This window comes from Microcebus murinus, chromosome 2 (assembly GCF_040939455.1).
Source record: "Microcebus murinus isolate Inina chromosome 2, M.murinus_Inina_mat1.0, whole genome shotgun sequence".
Classification (NCBI taxonomy): domain Eukaryota; kingdom Metazoa; phylum Chordata; class Mammalia; order Primates; family Cheirogaleidae; genus Microcebus; species Microcebus murinus.
The window spans coordinates 41256527-41277473 of NC_134105.1; the positions used below are offsets into that span (position 1 = coordinate 41256527).

Below are 20947 nucleotides of genomic sequence, written 5' to 3' on the forward strand. Positions count from 1 at the left end.
ATTAGGGCAGAAGGAGATGAGCAGGAAAGAGTGAGGCTCTAGGGCTAGGCAGGGCCCTCTTTTCCGATGTGCTTTTACACACTGTTATCCTTGAAAGAAACATGGATAGTACTGATTACCACAAATAGGATCATTGTTTGATCTCCAGAGACTCAGCATTTTTGATCACTGATTTAATTGTTTGCTGACACTTGTAAGTGGCTTCAGGGCCACATTGTGGCCCTGCATTTATGCAGAAGAAGCTGAGTTCACTCTAAAAGCTTAGTTCACTCTAAAACTCAAAGTCTTTCAGGGATAATATCAGGCTTATATTATGTTAAATTTTACCTTTCTTCTCCCTTCAAATTGTAGAAATGATAATAAAATACCTTCATTTTATTTAACGTAGCAATTTCTCATGTATTTTGAAATCTCACTGTTATTCAGGAAAATAGTTATTTATTCCAGTTAGTTCTTGGGCAGATAATGTTACCCACATGGTTACAGAAATACCCAACTGTTTTATTTTTTGCCTTACCTTGAAAGTACCTTAATAGAACCTTAGTAGATGTGATGCTTCTAAGGGCTAGAATAGCTTTTATTTGGCTCTTGTGATGGAGGTCTTTATCTGTAGATCCAAAATCCTGTTGTTTGTGGTCTATGTAAGGTTTAGCAAACGAGTAAACTTTAGTTCCACAAATGTCTGCTCAAAGACTATAACATGCCGGAGCACTGTATTATAGAGTCTGGATGAATTAAACATGGTTCCTCCTCTGAAGGAGCTCAAAGCAGCAGAAGGCAGACCCAGAAAATCAATAGCAGAACAGGGAGCCAAGTTCAACAAAGAAGTGTGTGGAAGGTGCCAAGCTAGCAAGGGAGTTATTTCTTTCTAGTCTTTTTCTTAATTAAAAAAAAATTCTTAAAAAAAATTCAGTCTCTGTGCTAGTATATTTATAGTATTTTTTCTGTGTATAAATATGTTTTTTAAAAATTCTACAATTTTAATTGCTTCATAACATTCCATGGTATGGATATATCATAACTTAGTTAATAACACCCCAATTGTTGGACATTTAAGTTGTTTCCAATTGTTTTGCTAATCTAAACTGCTGCCATGATGAATTTATGTGTAGATGAATCTTTGTTGCATGTGTGATGAATTCTCAGGGTGAATTTTAAAGATGAGATTTGAGCTGGGTTTTGAAACATGAGTAGAAGATCACCAGATAGACATGAAAGGGGGAGGGTAGAAAGGGGCATTCCAGGAGAGGCAATAGAGGGGACCTCAAATGTCAAAGTTTTACCAGGCAACTGGTGAGTTTTGTTCCCCCCAAACCAGCTGTGAGGCCTGCCTGGTAGGCTCATAAACCTCTGGGCACAGCAAGACGAAGTCACATTTTACAAATGGCATTTTAATTGGATTTACTTTCTCGTGCTTTGCTTTTACAGTCACAACCAAGGCCATGTCTTACTACCTCAACTCAGAAAACCACCTGGACCCAGGGCCCATCTACGTGCGGGAAAATGGGCAGCTGCACATGGTCAATCTGGCTCTGGATGGCGTCAGGAGTGGCCTGCAGAAGCCAAGGCCTTTCAGACTGTTTCCCAAAGGCTTTTCTGTGGAGCTTTGCATGAACAGGGAAGATGATACTGCACAGAAAGAGAAGACTGATCATTTCATCTTCACTTATACCCGGGAGGGGAATCTTCGCTACTCCGCCAAATCCCTCTTCAGCCTTGTCCTGGGCTTCATCTCTGACAATGTTGATCACATTGATTCCCTTATTGGCTTCCCTGAGCAGATTGCTGAAAAGCTGTTCTCTGCCGCTGAAGCCCGACAGAAATTCACAGAACCAGGTGCAGGGCTCAGGGCTTTACAGAAATTCACTGAGGCCTATGGAAGTCTGGTGCTTTGCTCCTTGTGTTTGCGAAACAGGTGAGTGTTCTGATTAGGACACTGAGTATTTTGTTTTATTGAGTGTTAATTCTGTTAAGCTCTGGGGCTTAGTGGTCTCACCCCATCTAACAGCACTTTAATTTAGAACTTCCAAATACCCAGTGACAGGCCATTTTGAAAAAAAATTACTATCTGTCATCCCCCTCGTCGCCTCTCAAGCATCACTTACCTTTATTTTGAAAACATTTTACAGGGATTAGTTGATTGCCACAGTACCTTCATAAGGGAGAAAATACTCTTCTACCAGCTTTCTAGTAAGAGAAAATAGAAAAGACAAGATGTGATCTGCCAAATATTTCTTTTTTTTTTCTTTGAGACAAAGTCTCACTCTGGTGCCCAGGCTAGAGTGCCATGGTGTCAGCCTAGCTCACGGCAACCTCAAACTCCTAGGCTCAAAAGATCCTCCTGCCTCAGCCTCCTGAGTAACTGGGACTATAGTCATGTGCCACCATGCCCAGCTAATTTTTTCTATATATTTGTAGTTGGCCAATTAATTTCTTTCTATTTTTTTAGTAGAGACGGGGTCTTGCTCTTGCTTGGGCTGGTTTCGAACTCCTGACCTTGAGCGATCCTCCTGCCTCAGCCTCCCAGAGAGCTAGGATTACAGGTGTGAGCCACCGCGCCCGGCCTGTGATCTGCCAAATATTTCTTTTTTTTTTTTTTTTGAGACAGAGTCTCGCTTTGTTGCACAGGCTAGAGTGAGTGCCGTGGCGTCAGCCTAGCTCACAGCAACCTCAAACTCCTGGGCTCAAGCAATCCTTCTGCCTCAGCCTCCCTAGTAGCTGGGACTACAGGCATACGCCACCACGCCCGGCTAATTTTATATATATATATTAGTTGGCCAATTAATTTCTTTCTATTTATAGCAGAGACGGGGTCTTGCTCTTGCTCAGGCTGGTTTCGAACTCCTGACCTTGAGCAATCCGCCCGCCTCGGCCTCCCAGAGTGCTAGGATTACAGGCTTGAGCCACCGCGCCCGGCCTGCCAAATATTTGATATGCTTTTGGAAATGTGAAGATTAGTACCCAGAGTTCTTGGCCTTATCTTGCTTTTTTTTTTTTTTTTTTTTTTTTTTTTTTTTTGAGACAGAGTCTCACTTTGTTGCCTAGGCTAGAGTGAGTGCCGTGGTGTCAGCCTAGCTCACAGCAACCTCAGACTCCTGGGCTCAAGCGATCCTTCTGTCTCAGCCTCCCAAGTAGCTGGGACTACAGGCATGCGCCACCATGCCCGGCTAATTTTTTCTATATATATTAGTTGGCCAATTAGTTTCTTTCTATTTATAGTAGAGACGGGGTCTCGCTCTTGCTCAGGCTGGTTTTGAACTCCCGACCTCGAGCAATCCGCCCGCCTCGGCCTCCCAGAGAGCTAGGATTACAGGCGTGAGCCACCGCGCCCGGCCCTTATCTTGCTTTTAAGACCACTAGATACTGACCATTAGATAAAAAGTAACCTTAAAAGAATGAGTGATTAAAATTTCAAATATCTTAAAGTTTGGAAATTTTCAGTAAGGGCCCAGCACCAAGGTCGGTCTTCTAACAAAGCAGATGTTTTCTCTTGTGACTTGCATTTGCTCATATACTTTTATTTATTTAAAAGTTTTGTTCACCATTGTGTAAAAACACTTTCAAAACATCTAATTTCAAAAAACTTAAAAAGAAGTAATAAAAATGTGTGTGGCAGACAATTCAAACTCAAACACCAAAGGATATAAAGTGAAACATAGGTCTCCCTCCCTTCTCAGCTCCTATTTCCTCTCCCCACAGGCCAGCTTCTATAAACAATTTCTTTTATATCATTCCAGAGATATTCCATACACACACATGCTTATATAGCTCTCTCCTTTGTTATACGAATGGCAGCATACTGCCTACACTATTACATACCTTGGTTTCTTCACATAATTTGAAAATCATTTATCCTTAATACTTGTTAAGTTTTTAAAATAGCTTTATAGTATACCACTGTATGAACTTTTTTGTGATTAGAAACTGTGAAAGGCGGCTTACTGTTAAGATGCACAATCAATATGATCATTAAATGAGGCTAAATAGAAGTATATAATAAAGAAGAGAAAGTCATACTGTGTTTCCCCGAAAATAAGACTGACCTACCCATAAAATAAGCCCTAGCAGGATTTCTAAGCATTTGCGCTATATAAGCCATACCCCAAAAATAAGACCTGGTGATGGGCGTGGCTATGCAGCCATCCTGACAGCTACTATCCCAGAGGTGACCAGAAAGATGCGGGCAGCCCCACCAACAAGGTCGGTTCCCCTGTTAGGTCCCGGCCATCCTGTGCGTGCTGCAGGCTGAGGCTTTGAGGGGAAAATAACATATCCCCTGAAAATAAGCCCTAGAGTGTCTTCTTGAGGAAAAATAAATATAAGATCCTGTCTTATTTTCGGGGAAACAGGTATCAGAAAACATAAGTTAAGCTCATGTTCTTAAAAAAATGAAGAAGAAATAATAGTAAGACTGCACCTTTACAAAAAATAGAAAAATTAACCAGGCAGGTTGCCTAATGCTTGTAGTCCTAGCTATGCAGGAGGATTGCTTAAGGCCAGGAGTTTCAGAGCAGCCAGGGCAATACAGTGAAACCCTGTATCTATACAAAATGGAAAAATGAGCTGGGAGTGGTGCCAAGCAGACTGTAGCCCCAGCTACTCAGGAGGCTGATGAGGGAGGATTGCTTGAGCCCAGGAGTTTGAGGTTGCTGTGAACTGTGACGATGCCATTGTACTCTATCTAGCCTGGGCAAGAGAACAAGACCCTGTCTCAAAAAATATATATAAAATAAAGAAGAAATAATCTTTATTTAATCAGCTCATAGGATTAATGGCTTCACCCTAGGCCAAATATTATACTTTAAAAAGAAAAGACATAATAAACACATCCAGAAAAGAATAGAACCTTGGACTTATAAGCTGAGCAGGTACCTTGTTTGCCACAAAGCTCTCTCTGCTATGGTCTCAGTCGTGGCTGGGCTTAGGGCTAATGTTAGTGGAAAGGAAAAAAATTACCTTGCCTAAATGAAAAGTCAAGCAATATTTCATTGTAGCCCATACATTTAAAATACATTTTACTCTTTTTTTTATTCAAAGTTATTTATGTTCATTGTAGAAAAATTAGACCAGTAAAAAAATAGAATTATGATGTATATGTACCTTATTTTAAAATTATAAAAGCAGTACTATTTGGGAAATATATAAAACTGTAATATTAAAAAAGATTCACAATCCCACCATGGTAATCATTTTCAAATATATATTTTTATACATTTGGGAATATACTTGCTATAACTTGTATTATAGTTTTTTACCCATCCTCACTTGTAGCTTAAGTATTTTCCACAGTATTGAAAATGTTGTTTATCCATTTGTGGTGTCCACATACTGTCCTGGTGGCAGATTGGTCACATTGTGATGAGAATAGTACTTTCATTCACATTTGATGAGCACATAAATTAGGTAACAATTCTGGTTTCTTTTGAGACAGTCTCACTATGTTGTCCTGGGCAGAGTACAGTGGCATCATCATAGCTCATTACAACCTCAAACTTCTGGGCTTAGGTGATCCTCCTGCTTCAGCCTCCCAAGTAGCTGGGACTACAGGTGTGTGCCATGACACCGGGCTAATTTTTCTATTTTTAGTGGAGACAGGGTCTTGCTCTTCCTCAGGTTGGTCTCAAACTCCTGACCTCAAGCAATCCTCCTGCCTCAACCTCCCAGAATATTAGGATTATAGGTATGAGCCACTGCGCACAGCCCAGTGTAGCAGTTCTGGAAAGCAGTATGGCAATGTGTATTAAGAGCCTTAAGGCTGGGCATGGTGGCTCACACCTGTAATCCTAGCACTCTGGGAGGCTGAGGCGGTAGATCCCTCAAGGTCAGGAGTTCGAAACTAGCCTGAAAAGAGCTAGACCCTGTCTCTACTGAAAATAGAAAGAAATTAATTCGCCAACTAAAAATATATAGAAAAAATTAGCCGGGCCTGGTGGCCCATGTCTGTAGTCCCAGCTACTTGGGAGGCTGAGGCAGAAGGATCGTTTGAGCCCAGGAGTTTGAGGTTGTTGTGAGCTAGGCTGACGCCACACCACTATAGCCCAGCAACAGTGTGAGACTCTGTCTGAAAAAAAAAAAAGAATCTATTCTAATATCTAATCAGAGATTGGAACAAATATTTTTACATAAAGATATTCATTGTAGGCCAGGCGTGGTGGCTCACGCCTGTAATCCTAGCACTCTGGGAGGCTGAGGCAGGCGGATTGCTCGAGGTCAGGAGTTCGAAACCAGCCTGAGCAAGAGCAAGACCCCGTCTCTGCTAGAAATAGAAAGAAATTAATTGGCCAACTAATGTATATAGAAAAAATTAGCCGGGCATGGTGGCGCATGCCTGTAGTCCCAGCTACTCAGGCGGCTGAGGCAGCAGAATTGCTTGAGCCCAGGAGTTTGAGGTTGCTGTGAGCTAGGCTGACACCACGGCACTCACTCTAGCCTGGGCAACAAAGTGAGACTCTGTCTCAAAAAAAAAGATGTTCATTGTAGTACTGTTTGTGGTACTATTGAAAATCTGAAAACTAAATGTTCAACAATAGGAAATTGGTTACGCAAATTATGGTGTATTCATATGATGGAATATTATGTAACTATTAAGATAATGTTCTAAGAAATAGACGTTTTATATAAGTATTGAATATATAGCAAGAAAAAAAGCTCACCAAAATGTAGTCTAGATGGTGGGATTAAAATTAATTTTATGTTTTTTATACTTTTCCATATTTGCTTAATTTTTCCTCCAGTGAATGTGCACTTAAAATATTGCACTTATAATCAGAAAATATAAGAAACATTTTTACCATAATCTTTTTGCCCATATTTTAATGCCACAATTCCAGACTTCACTGTCTTATTTTGATATGAGTAAGACTTTCACTTGTTATCAAAAACCTCTCTTCTTTAGAATCTTTAAAGGCAAATAGAGAGCTGGAGATTGGGAGTTGCATTTGCAATTCAGGGCTGAAGATACAGCAACAGAAGTATCACCAGTGCAAAGGGTTTAGGTCAAAGGGAGTGAGCTTGAGAACATAAATGAAAATAAGATAATTGGGTAGGTACAGGCACTTGTTATGTTGGGGTTGGGTCACAAAGCTGCCTGCCAGAAGCCAGCATCTTTGCAACTGGATTCCAACCTTACAAACTCTCTACTCTTATGTTGAAACCCCAGTGATTTTTAATCTCATTGGTGGTCACAGGGAGGCAAGTATGTTTTCCTTAAAATATCACCCTGTGTTACTAAAGTAATAATAATAGCTGCCATTTGATGAGGGCCTATAAGATGCCTTGTACTTTTAAAATGTTTTTTCTATTTTTCTTAGTAATCATTAAAAGAAGTAAACAATTCCATTTTGTAGCTGGAGAAATTGATGCTCAGAAAGGTTAAGTAACTTTGCTAGGATCACACAAGTAATTAGGGCTGTTAGAATCCACTAACACTAAAATGTCTGTGTTCTTTCTGTTGCTTCTCCACTATAATGTTCTGAACCTTTTAAGGGGCAAATTGGAAGACTAGTTATTTCTAAGCAAGAACCTAGGGCTTTGCTTATGTCCTACATTAGCATCTAGTAATGTCTGTGGCCAAGCATGTTGGTTCCGCAGCCTTGAGTTTGTAACGTTTTTTAATCAATTTACACAGTGTTATGTCCTTCACAGAGAACTCTTGTTCAGAATTACTAAAAATCTTTTGGTTAATTGATCAAAGGATGTGTGTTTTCCTTTCTCTGATTGCCAGTAATCCCCTAAATCCCCATTAACACACTTCAACTCTGATTGGAAAATGGAAAACAGCAGCCTTATTTACAGTGCAATTAAAATACATCTGAGTAAATAAGGCTCATTTGTGTACCCAGCTGAGCGCAGTCTCCAGGCAGCTTAGGTTCCACAGTTTAAAAAGGGTGTCAGTGCCTTAAGCCATCTGTACCTAGCAGTCAGGCCAGTGATTAGTTTGAATACATCTTACTGTGGTTGGAAGTGGGAAGAAAAGAGATCTAACTCCCCTCTTGCCCTCTGCTTATTCCGTCTTGTTTTTGGCAGTTACAGTCCTGCTGATGGAAGAGAGATGTGTATTCTTTTAAGTATTTAATATAACCCTATCAATCCTAGCATACCTTCTAGCTGTGGAAACTTCTAGACATCCAAGAGGAAAGTGGATGAGAAAGGCATGTTCTTACCACAAGTCAATTTCCCTATCCTTTTAGGATACCCTCCTGTTTCCTGTGACACCTAATCCCTTTCATTTTTTCTCACTGACCTCATCTGAAATAGATGAACAACTATGAAGCAGGGTGGAGTCCCAGCCTGGGCTGTGGAATGCCGTTTTCATCTCCTTTTTCTTTTTAGAGGCCTCCCTGATGCTTCCTGATAACAATTTGGCAAGGTGCACCAGTGTAATTAAGCTGCTCGAGCTCAGGGTTTGTCTTAATAACCATCTAGATTAGAGCAAGTCCGTGTAGCAGTCATGCTGCACATACTTTTGGAACAAAATTAGCAGGATAAAGACACAGTAAGAGTGGGCAAGTGAGTAGAAAAGATAAAATGTGATCTGCCAAATATCTTTTGGTATGTTCTTGGAGATGTGCAGACTAGAGCTTGGAGTTCTTGGCCTTATTTCAGTTTTCAAATCACTAGATATTGAGCATTAGATAAAAAGCAACTTTAAAAGGATGAGTAATTAAAATTTTGAGTATCTTTAATTTTGTTAATTATCAGATAAAGTCCCATCACTAACACCAAGGTCTGTTTGTCTAATAACAGAGCAGATGTTTTCTCTTGTGACTTGCCATTGCTCATATACTTTATTCAAAATTTTATTCCACCATCATGTAAAACGACAGTCAAGGCATTTATTAATTTAAAAAATCAAACCTGCGCCTAGATAGTAAACAGTGAAGTCTGCTTATTACATAATACTGTGCCCTGATGGCATGATGGGATGTTGACTATGGCACAAAACCATGAATGATACTGTTTTTAAAGAAGGAAAAGAAAAGCTGTTGATTGTTCTCCATGCTCTACAGGTATCTGGTGATTTCAGAAAAACTTGAGGAGATTAAGTCTTTCCGGGAGCTGACATGCTTGGATCTTTCCTGTTGCAAGCTTGGAGATGAGCATGAACTTTTAGAACATCTCACCAATGAGGCCCTATCTAGGTACTGACTGCCAACACTTGTTGATAAATTTTATTTATTAGTTTTTTAAATATTATTGATTAGTTTTATTTAATTTTATCTAAATTATTTATTAGATAAATATTATTTATTAGTTTTTTTAAAGGATGACCCTGAGTGCTAATTCCCTCCTATTCCAATGATTATTTGCTAATTTTTTTTTTCTAAAACATTTTCATTCTGTATTTTCTTGGTACAAGCAATATAGCCTGGACAGCCCTTAGGAAAGTCAGTCAGTTGGCTCTCTTTTCTAAATAACCTTTATTTTAACATGTAGTACTCAGAGGTACCTGGGTTGATAATGAGTTTGTCCTTTATTTGTCCAGTCCTAGTTTATTCTAGTAAGATATGAGAAGTTATACCATTTCCTACAATCATTATTGTTTGCTGTTTTAACCATCAGTGAGCCATTATTATAAAGAAAATGGACTGTTAGAGACAGCTAAATAAATTATTTTCAAGAACCATGATATAAAGAAGTGTCCCAGTTCATACCACTCACAAATAGTCTAGCTGATCTCACATTACTCAGTCTGGCCAGCAGAGAGGAGCCAGATGGATTCCTTTGTGGTTCATAAACACTCAGAAGGATAACAGCATTACAGACCTGGGTCTGACCTGCTACCTGAGGCCTGCTTCCGATAGCAATACCTGCATACTGTCCCTTACAAAGGTATTTTTGTGTGAGCTTAGTTAGCACCAAGCCTCAGATTTCTTGTGTGAAAGAGAGTGGAGCATATTAATATACCAGTTTCAGGTTATCTGGATGGATTGGGTTATGGGTATACCTTATAAACCCAATCTGAAAATCTAGATTTATAAAGCTGTTTCAGAGGATTGTTTGTTTTATAAAAAGAGTTCTTTAACAGAATTTTCTGACACACTTGGAATGTGTTTGATTTTTCACACAATTTGAGAGAAATGCAGCTTTTGTGTTAAGTAAGGTATATTTATGCCCTTAATGAAGTCCCTGTTTACCTCATTCAACCATTTACCTTTAGTGCCCTCTGCCATCTGAGGTTAGTACTACATGACACTTTGATCTTTAACCCTCACGTGGTAACTGAAGCACCAAAAGATCTTTAACTCTGTTAAATGCATTGGGTGTGAAATAGCAGGGCATAGAGAATATTTTATTTTTTAATTGAAAAACTTCAAAGCATATTCTCATATCTACATTTTCACAAACTCTCTTTAGAATTTATTTATGGACTTTGTTTCCCTAGTGTAACTCAACTCCACCTGAAGGATAATTGCTTATCTGATGCTGGAGTACGGAAAATGACAGCACCAGTTCGTGTGATGAAAAGAGGCCTTGAAAATCTAACATTATTAGACTTATCATGTAAGTTTTATTAGAAATTATAAGGCAGGACATGGTGACTCATGCATGTAATCCCAGCACTTTGGGAGGCTGAGATGAGAGGATTGCCTGAGGCCAGAAGTTTGAGAGCAGTCTGGGCAACTTAGCAAGACCCTTTCTCTACAAAAAAATTAAAAAATTAGCCAAGTATGATGGTGCATACCTGTAGTTGTAGCTACTCAGTAGGCTGAGGCAGGAGGATTACTTGAGCTTAAGAGTTGAGGTTGCAGTGAGCTGTGATGGTACTACTGTACTCCAGCCTAGGGGACAGGGTGAGAATCTGGGGTTTTTTTTAAAAAAAAAAAAAAAAGAAAGAAAGAAATTATAAGACTAACTTTGGAAGAATGGCCTTGGAGGTAACATAGCTTTTCCCTGTCATTTTAGAGGTGATAAAGGGAAGGTGACTTTCCTAAGTGCCATAGAAAGTTATTGGCAGAGCAGGACTAAAGCCAGAGGCTCTTGACCCCTGGCCAAATGCCTTTTCCAACATACTGCCACCTCTTTAGGGTAGGAAACACCCTACCAATTCATCCATGCCACTTGCTGCATGCAGACGGGGCAGCCTTTCATCATCTTTATAACATATATAAGGGACATTTGGCTCATCTTTACTTCTTTGAGTCTTTGATCCATGGTGTCTGTTATCTAGGTCCTTTTAATCAGTATTTGCCTGATGAAAAGCTGGATGAATCCACAATTGTGATAACTTACCTAGGATTAACCAGATACTGACTCCAGTGATAGGAAGTTGACAGATCATTTCTGATTTAACTGAGCATCCATTGAATGTATGGTAGGTGACATGGTGCCCATAGAATAGAAGGAGCAGGGACTTGAAGTCAGAAGATCCTCCATGTTCTGCTGAGTTTTACTATTAGCTATTTATCCTTAGGCAAGTTATTTAACCTCCTTGAGCCTTGGTTTTGGGCTCTGTAAAATGAGGATAATAAGGAATGCCCTACCTACCTAACAGGGAAGTGTATTAATTTAACATATTTTTTGAGCATCTACAATGTGTCAGGGACTGTGGTTGTAGCCTTGAGGTCTCAGTGCTAAATGCATCACTCTCTGATGTGAGAAAGTAATATATAAGAAAGGATTCTGAAAAAGATGCAAGTTAGCAAGAGTAGTGATAGCCTCTGTGTCTGAGGACCCTTGAAAATCTTTTTTAAATGAATAAATACTTTTATTTTGGAGGTGAAATGGTCATGAATAAAGTATAATGAGCCATTTTAATACATCCTTAATATGTGTTATCATGTGATTCCAAATTAAACCATTTGGGATAACTACCTGGTTTGTTAAATTTTCTGCTCACTCCCAACTTGCAGAAAATTAAGGCTATAGAGGATCTTAAGGATCATCTAGTGTGGCTCCTTTTTATTACAAATAGGAAAAATGAGACCCCTATATATCATTTACTCTGAAAAGTTTGTCCACTCCATATTTTATAGTTTATCATTGCCTGGACTTTTTTCTGAGCTTATTTATAGTTGTCATTTTAGCAACAGTTACATTGTGACAGAATGCTGCCTTGTTTTTGACATCTAGGTAACCCCGAGATCACAGATGCAGGGATTGGATACCTCTTTTCTTTTAGAAAACTCAACTGCTTAGATATCTCTGGGACTGGGCTCAAGGTAAGACTTTTAGTTCCTTCTCTCATTTTTTCAGACTCAACAATTTGATACTTTGCTTCTGCTAATTGGGGTGTTTATGATGGGCTGGTGTTGATGATGGTCTTAATTTGCTGCTGAAAGCAAGTAAGAATTGGCCAAATGTGTTCACATTTCTGGTCTGTGTCTCCCTCACTAGGACATCAAAGCCGTCAAGCACAAGCTCCAGACCCACATAGGCCTTGTTCACTCCAAAGTGCCTTTGAAGGAATTTGATCATAGTAACTGCAAGACAGAGGGCTGGGCTGACCAGGTACTCCTGACTTTTCTCCCCTACAGTTAGTTAATATATAGCTTTTCATTTTAATTCTAAGTGTCTCATCTAACACATCAAACAAACATTAACCCTCAGCTGAATTGACATTTACATGTCAGATCAGAAATACTGATGGGTTATAACAGACACATGTATTAATTGGTGTTGGATGCCAGACCCGACATCTTATGTGCATCATCCTTACTGGACCTAGGAGAAAATGCCATCTTACAAATGACTCAGAAAATAAGTGAATGCTGGCTTGCGATGTAAAAAAGCAGTCTGAGCTAACTTCAGAAGCATAGTTTCTCTTAGTAGTGTGTATATACTAGAGAGAAAATAAATTCTGGCCTCACGTGGATAATGATTCAAATCTGATTGTTCCCTTTCTTTTGGGCAGATTTCTTACCTCCCAGAACCTTAGTGAGGAAATGTCTTTTTTATCCTTCTCTGACTGAGTCTTACCAGTGAGAGAAATTTGTTTTGACTTTCTCTTGTCTTTGTAATGGTCTTTCTCTACTCAGTAAATACCGATTTATGTAGGAAGTCAGAAAGTATCCAAGGAATAGCACAAGTACATGCCAGCTTGCCTGTGGGTGGTGCCTTTTTTCAGACACTTTTAACTAGTGTTTCTTGGTGGAGGCCTGGAGGAGTCATCAAACTGTTTTGTCCTGGATCCCTCCTTGGCTCCAAGCCATAATGCATGATGGTGGACCCATCCAACTGCCTAATTGTAGCATTACCTCACTTATAGGTAAGCAAGAAGGGAGACTGGTGAGTCAGTGTTCAGAAGCACTTTGAGCTTGGTCCAGAATATACATGATGAAATAATGATCTCAGTGCATTGCCAGACAAAGTTTATAGTGCTAGATGAGTCCTAGATGCATACAGTGGACTTTGGGGCAGGTGTAGGATGATCTGCAAAGGCTTAATGCAGTTTGATAGCAGGTAACATGGTGGAAAGAGCATAGGCTGTAGAGTCAGAGAGACCTGAGCTTGGATCCTGGCTCAGTAACCTAGTAGCTGCATGACCTAAGGCAACCTTGAGTCTCTGTTTCTTCATCCTTAAAATGCAGAAACCAGAACCTCTCTTGCAGGGCTTGGTAAAGATCAAGTAAACCACTTAGCCTGGCCTGAGTGTAAGTTGACTGGGCCAGTGCAGCTTCCTGTCAACCATCTTCAGCTGGGCCTCTAGGGCTTGGCAGCATTGCTTTACCTGTTTCTTACTGATCTCTTATTGAAACTGTTTCCGGCTGACCCACTCTCTTTCTGCTCTCATTCTCATCAGGTGATGCAGAACAATGAGGCTATCTAACTGGTCCACTTACTTTCCTGTCTCTGTCTCAAAATTTCTCCGTTTCTTCAATCATATTCCACTTCCCTTCTAAGGGGAACAGGTATGCCACTTTATTCCAGTGACAAGCCCTTTATTTTTTTTCTTTTTCTTTTTTTTTCAGTTCTGTTTCCTAAGATCTCCAGCTTCCTCTGTGATACTTACTACTAATTATTTCTTATTTCCTCCTATTGTTCCATCACCACATCTTCAATGTCGCCCTCTGTTGGCTGTTTTCTTTCTGTGTACAAACACACTCTATCCTTATTCTAACGCGTTCCTCATCCCCAAGTGCAACTGTGCATTGTTTGCTATTCTCTCTCTCACCTCCTCAGTGCCTGCCTACTCAGTTCTTAATCCCTTGCTGTCTAGTTCTGGCCCCCACCGTTCTGCTGAAAGTGTGCTCTTGAAGGTGGCAGGTGATCTCCTTCTTCACCGTGCTCAGCGTTCTGAAGCATCTGGTGTAAAGTGGCATGCCTTATGAGTTTTCTCTCTCGACCTCTCTCTCACTTCTCCCTCTGGCTGTGACTGACTTCTCCTTCCTACTCACCTCTTCCACCTCCACCCACTTACCCAGTGATATTAAATGTTCTCAGGGCTTTAACTGTTACTGTGAGGATGACTCTTCTACCTTACTTTTCTCAGACACTAGATTCATTCCCATATATCGTTCATAAATTTCTGCCCGGCAACTCAAATTCAGCTTGTCCAGAACCAAACTCATTTTCTTCTTTCCCACCCCCAAACAGCACTTCTTATTGACATTCTTACTTCTGTTGGTGGAAGCACAATTTTTCCTATTGCCCACTGAGCTAACAGATTCAGTTGATCCATCTTGTGTTCTCTTAACTCTATCCCTATTTTCCATAACCAGGAAATTATCATAGAGGGAATGACAACTAATATGTATTAAGTGTTTTCTGTGTGTCAGACACTGTCTAAACCCTTTCTGTATGTTATCTCATTTAATCCTTACCACACCCTTATTAGAATATGTACTATCATTAATCTTTATTTTACAGATGAAGAAATTGAGACTGAGAAAGGGTCCCCTGGCTAGTAAGTGGTGGTGCTAACTCTAGAACTATATTCTTCTTTTCTTTTCTTTTTTTTTTTTTTTGATACAGTCTCACTTTGTTGCCTTGGCTAGAGTGCAGTGGCATCATGATAGCTCACTGAAATCTCCAACTCCTGGGCTCCAACGATCCTCTTGCCTCAGTCTCCCAATTAGCTGGGACTACAGGCTTGTGCCACCATGTCCAGCTAATTTTTCTGTTTTTTTGTTTTGTTTGTAGAGACAGGGTCTTGTTCTTGCTCAGGTTTGGAACTGTATTATTAAATTCTGTTGTACTGCCTATGTCCTGAAAATGTTTTTCTTGACGTTTTTTTTTCTTTTGAGAAAGTGTCTCACTCTGTTGCCTGGGTTAGAGTACAGTGGCCCAATCATAGCTCATTGTAGCCTCAACTCCTGGGCTCAAGTGATCCTCCTGCCTCAGCCTCCTGAGTAGCTCGGACTTACAGGCGTGGGCTACCACCCCCAGCTAATTTGTCTGTTTTTTAGTAGAGATAGTATCTCACTGTTGCACAGGCTGGTCTCAAACTCCTAGCCTCAAGCAAGCCTAGCATCTCGGCCTCCCAAAATGCTGGGATTACAGACGTGAGCCACCCCACCAGAGTTCTTGACTTTCTTTATGATCATTTCATTGAATACCACAATGAGAAATACTAAATTTAAAGTTCTTGTTACTCGTGGTATATTGAAATGATCATTTGCTTTTCTTTATCATTTATACTCAGCTAGTTTTCTGAAAGAATTTGTATTCGCTTATAATAAAATGCATTTGTAACAATTTAAAAGTGGAAACTGCCGGGCGTGGTGGCTCACGCCTGTAATCCTAGCACTTTGGGAGGCCGAGGCGGGCGGATTGCTCAAGGTCAGGAGTTCGAAACCAGCCTGAGCGAGACCCTGTCTCTACCAAAAATAGAAATAAATTAATTGACCAACTAAAAATATATATACAAAAAATTAGCCGGGCATGGTGGTGCATGCCTGTAGTCCCAGCTACTCGGGAGGCTGAGGCAGGAGGATCACTGAGCCCCGGAGATTGGGGTTGCTGTGAGCCAGGCTGACGCCACGGCACTCACTCTAGCCTGGGCAACAAAGTGAGACTCTGTCTCAAAAAAAAAAAAAAAAAGTGGAAACTGATCATGAAGTAATAAGAAAATGTGGAAACATGTGCATCACACACACAAAAGTTGAGTTATAGTTGGCATAGTTTAAGGCTTAAGAGTGAGTCTAGGAATGTGTAAAAAGTATTATGACTAAGGTTTTAAGTTTTGGTATTTAGTTTAAGGATGTGCAGTTTATTTCTAGCTTGGAATAAAGATGAAATGGGGAGTCAGCTTCTTAGATTGTCCTGAGTCATTCAGGTGCGCATCTCCAGCATGTTCATATCCCGACTCGGCTCCTGCCTGAGAACAGAAAACACAGGCTTGACTCGGTTCTTATTCCGTCGCCAATCATCTGAAGCAGAATATGCCACAAGGGTTTGTGTTTATGGAAAGGGAGCAAGGGGGAATGAGAAAGGCTTTTGAGATTAAAAGAATGAGATTTTGTTCAGATTCCAATCTTTCCCAAAACGTTTCAGATCGTTCTGCAGTGGGAGCGTGTGACTGCGGAAGCTGTGAAGCCACGGGAAACCTCGGGGCCTCGGACAGCAGCTCAGCACTTCTGTGAGGAATTCCATTCTCTCTGCAGTTTTTTGCCCTTAGGTTGTTTGCACCCTTAAAGCAATTAGCCTGTCTTCCCTCAGTGGGACAGTCAATTATGATAGCGTTGACTGTTTTATGATCACCAAGACTTACAGTCCCTCGGTGTAGTTTACAGTTAAATTCACACTTCACTTTGAGCACCGGCACCAGCAAGATAGCTTTTTAAAATCATTTATTTATATTCTATTTTGTTCTAAAAAAGATTTGTGGAGGCACAAACATAGATAGAGACAGAAGATTAAAAAGGAATTAAGTGTAGCCAAAAGGTGGAGGTGCCACAAGTGTCCGTCAGCAGATGAATAGGTGAGCAAAATGTGGAATGTACACACAGTATATTTCAGTCTTAAAAAGTAAGGAAATTTTGACACATGCCACAGTATGGATGAACCTTGAAGACATTATGCTAAGTGAAATAAGCTAGTTACAATCATATTATATGATTGTTCTTATATAAGGTACCTAGAGTCATCAAATTCATGGAGAAAGTTGAATGATGGTTGTCAGGGACTTGGGGGAAGGGGAGAGTTGTTGTTTAATGGGTATAGAGTTTCAGTTTTGCAAGATAAGACAAGTTCTGGAGATATATGGTAGTGGCTATGATTGCACCACTTTGTGAATATACTTAATACCAGTGAATTGTTTACTTAAAAATGGTTAACATGGTAAACTTCAGGTTGTATATATTTTACCATAATTATTATTATTATTATTTGAGACAGAGTCTCACTTTGTTGCCCAGGCTAGAGTGCCGTGGCATCCGCCTAGCTCACAGCAACCTCAAACTCTTGGGCTCAAGCAATCCTCCTGCCTCAGCCTCCCAAGTAGCTGGGACTACAGGCATGCGCCACCATGCCCAACTAATTTTTTCTATATATTTTTAGTTAGCCAATTAATTTCTTTCTATTTTTTAGTAGAGATTGGTTCTCGCTCTTGCTCAGGCTGGTTTCGAACTCCTGACCTTGAGCTATCCACCTGCCTCGGCCTCCCAGAGTGCTAGGATTACAGTCATGAGCCACCTCGTCCGGCCTATTTTACCATAATATTTTAAAAAGAGGAATTAAGTGATGAAGTCAAAGTGAAGGAATCACAAAGGTAGCAAAATAAGAATGCAGGGCATACCCAAAAATATAGAATAAGGTTGTACTGTTTGCTAGAGTTATGTTACAAATTTGGCTCTAAGAAGACAGAGTCAAGTCCACATTTTGAATAACAACAGCTAACATTTTTAAAAATTTAAAAATTTTTTTGTAGAGACAGCATCTTGCTATGTTGCCCATGCTGGTCACAAACTCCTGGCCTCAAGCAGTCCTCCTGCCTTGGCTTCCCAAAGTGCTGGGATCACAGGCTTGAGCCACCGCCCCCAGCCCCCATATTTTTTGAGTTTTTACTGTGTGCCGAGCATTGTGCTTAGCACTCTGTATGCGTGATTTCATTTATCTTCATATCACCCTTGTGGGATAGCTTTTGTTCCCTATAAAGATGAGAAAACTGACTCTCAGACAAGTCAGTTGTCCAAGGTCACTTATCCAGGACGAGGCAGATCTGCGATTTTAATCCAGATCTGTCAGATTCCCTTATGAGTCATAGCCTTCAACGTCTGCTAGCCTGCATGCTACTGCTACCTCACAGGGCACTCAAGATAACATAAAATCAATGCAGACATCATGCTGTTTGGGCCTTTTGTCGTTTCCTTGGGGTAACCCTTCTAGACTGAAGTAGGCATCGCATGCCAGCGCAGTGATCTCATGACTCCTCCCTCCTGTCACTCTTACAGATGGGAAGCGGGCTCGAGCAGAAGCCCCAGTGAAGTGTCCCCTGGCAGACACCCACACGAACTCTTCTGAGAAACTACAGTTCTATAAAGAGAAAGCCCCAGACTGCCATGGGCCATTGTTGAAATGTGAAGCTGTCTCAAGCCAGGAGTCAAAGAAGAGCAAAAAGAGACCTTTTGAGGAGTCAGAGAAGGAACAGAATAACTCGTCACAGTCTTCAAAGCAGAAATATGTATGTCTTGCTGTGGAAGATTGGGACTTGTTAAATTCCTATTGATTGGCAGATAGAAGTTGACCTTTCTCCCCCCAGCTCTAATGTATGACGAAAGGGGATCGATACTGATTTACTTTTTGTTTGAATTTACCTATGGCATTAGCATAGTAAGCAGATATTTCTACTTTTGTGGTGGGGGAGGGGAATGCTATGGAAGTACGTAATAATTTCTAATGTATATTTTCAATACATAGTAATTTTTTCAAATAAACATTTTTGCTGTCCTTAAGTTTTGCTTGTAGATTATAGACTGGAGTCACAGGAAATAACACATTGGTTGGGGTTGAAAGGCCAGGTGAACTAATAGGGCAGTGTAGCATACCTCAGAGATCTTGTCGGTTCTGTTCAAGACCACCACGGTAAAGCGAATGTCACAATAAAGCAAGTCACACAAATTTGTTGATTTCCCAGTGCATCTAAAAGTTATCTTTACACTATATGACAGTCTGTTAGGGGTGCAATAGCGTTATGTCTAAAAAAACCATGTATATACTCTAATTTAAAAATACTTTATTGCTTAAAAATACTAATGATTATCTTAGCCTTCAGCAAGTCATAATCTTTTTGTTGGTGGAGACCTTGCCGTCGATATTGGTGATGTTGGTGATTGCTGAAGGGTTGGGGTGGCTGTGGCAATTTTTAAAAATAAGACTAATTAGTTTGCTGCATCAATTGACTCTTCTTTTCAAGAAAGATTTCTCTGTAGCATGCGATGTGGTGCTATTTGATAGCATTTTACCTGCAGTAGAACTTCTTACAAAATCAGAGTCAGTCCTTGCAAATCCTGCTGCTGCTTTATCAAACTAAGTTTATGTAATATTCTAAATCCTTCGTTGCCATTTCAGCAGTGTTCACAGCATCTTTACCAGGAGCAATCAGATTCATAGAGATCCAGGAATAGATTCCCTCTTAAGAAACCATTTTCTTTGCTCATCCATAAGAAGCAAGTCCTCATCCATTCAAGTTTTAGCATGAGACTTCAGCAATTCAGTCATATCTGCAGGCTCCACTTCTAATTGTAGTTCTCTTGCTATTTCCACCACATCTGCAGTTACTTCCTCCACTGAAGTTTTAAATACCTCAAAGTCCTCCATGAGGGTTGGAATCAACTTCTTCCAAACTCTTGTTAATGTTAATATCTTGACCTACTCCCATGAATCACGAGTATTATGGCATCTAGAATAGTGAATCCTTTTCAGAGATTTTCAATTTACTTTGCCCAGATCCATCAGAGGAATCACTATCTATGGCAGCTATAACCTTATTTAAGTGTATTTCCTAAATAATAAAACTTAAAAGTCAAAATTGCTTCTTGATCCATGGCTACAGAACATATACTGTGTTAGCAGGCATGAAAACAACATTCATCTTGTACATTTCCATCAGAGCTCTTGGGTGATCAGGTACATTGTCAATGAACAGTAATATTTTGAAAGGAATCTTTTTTTCCTGTGCAGTAGATCTCAATAGTGGGCTTAAAATATTCAGTAAACCCAGGCTGTCATCCAGGCTTTACTGTTCCATTTACAGGGCACTGGCAGAGGAGATTTTGCATAATTCCTAAGTGCCCTAGGATTTTCAGAGTGTTGAATAAGCATTGAATTCAGCGTAAAGTTACCAGCACCATTAGCCCCTAACAAGAAAGCCTGCCTATACTTTTGAAGCTTTGAAGCTAGGCATTGACTTCAGGCTATGAAAATCTTAGATGGCATCTTCTTCAAATAGAAGGCTGTTTGGTCTATATTGAAAATCTTACTTTTTTTTGAGACAGAGTCTCACTCTATTGCCTGGGCTAGAGTGCCATGGCATCAGCCTAGCTCACAGCAACCTCAAACTCCTGGGCTCAAGTGATCCTCCTGCCTCAGCCTGAGTAGCTGGGACTACAGGTATGTGTCACCATGCCCAGCTAATTTTTTTTTTTTACATATATATATATATATATATATATATATATTTTTTTTTTTTTTTTTTTTTTTTGGTTTTTGTTTTTTCTTTTTAGTTGTCCAGCTAATGTCTTTCTATTTTTTTAGTAGAGACAGGGTCTCGCTGTTGCTCAGGCTGGTCTCGAACTCTTGAGCTCAAACAATCCTCCCACCTCAGCCTCCCAGAGTGCTAGGATTACAATTATAGGCGTGAGCCACCACTGCCCGGCCTATATTGAGAATCTTGTTTAGTGTAGCCATCTTGATCAATTCTCTTAGCTAGATCTTCTGGATAACTTGTTGCATCAGCACTTGCTGCTTCAATGTGCACTTTTCTTTCTTTTTTTCTTTGAAACAGGGTCTCACTGTGTTGCCTGGGTTAGAGTGCAATGACATCCTCAGTCATCATAGTTCACAGCAG

General features: G+C 40.1%; 1 protein-coding gene and 1 long non-coding RNA gene across 2 annotated transcripts in view; one reads left to right on the forward strand and one right to left on the reverse strand.

Moving 5' to 3' along the window:
- The window catches only part of LRRC42 (leucine rich repeat containing 42), a 22916-nt gene extending 4083 nt beyond the window's left edge, over positions 1 to 18833 (forward strand). The window contains exons 2-8 of the mRNA XM_012776312.2: positions 1429 to 1915; positions 9009 to 9140; positions 10385 to 10503; positions 12073 to 12161; positions 12337 to 12450; positions 16435 to 16519; positions 18333 to 18833. Coding sequence (XP_012631766.1) covers positions 1443 to 1915; positions 9009 to 9140; positions 10385 to 10503; positions 12073 to 12161; positions 12337 to 12450; positions 16435 to 16519; positions 18333 to 18607 — 1287 coding nt within the window. The 5' untranslated portion in view covers positions 1429 to 1442 and the 3' untranslated portion in view covers positions 18608 to 18833. The remainder of the gene's footprint in view (positions 1 to 1428; positions 1916 to 9008; positions 9141 to 10384; positions 10504 to 12072; positions 12162 to 12336; positions 12451 to 16434; positions 16520 to 18332) is intronic.
- LOC142865260 (uncharacterized) overlaps positions 16112 to 20947 on the reverse strand; it is a 28571-nt gene continuing 23735 nt past the window's right edge. Inside the window, exon 3 of the long non-coding RNA XR_012915567.1 lies at positions 16112 to 16258. This is a non-coding gene — a long non-coding RNA (uncharacterized LOC142865260). The remainder of the gene's footprint in view (positions 16259 to 20947) is intronic.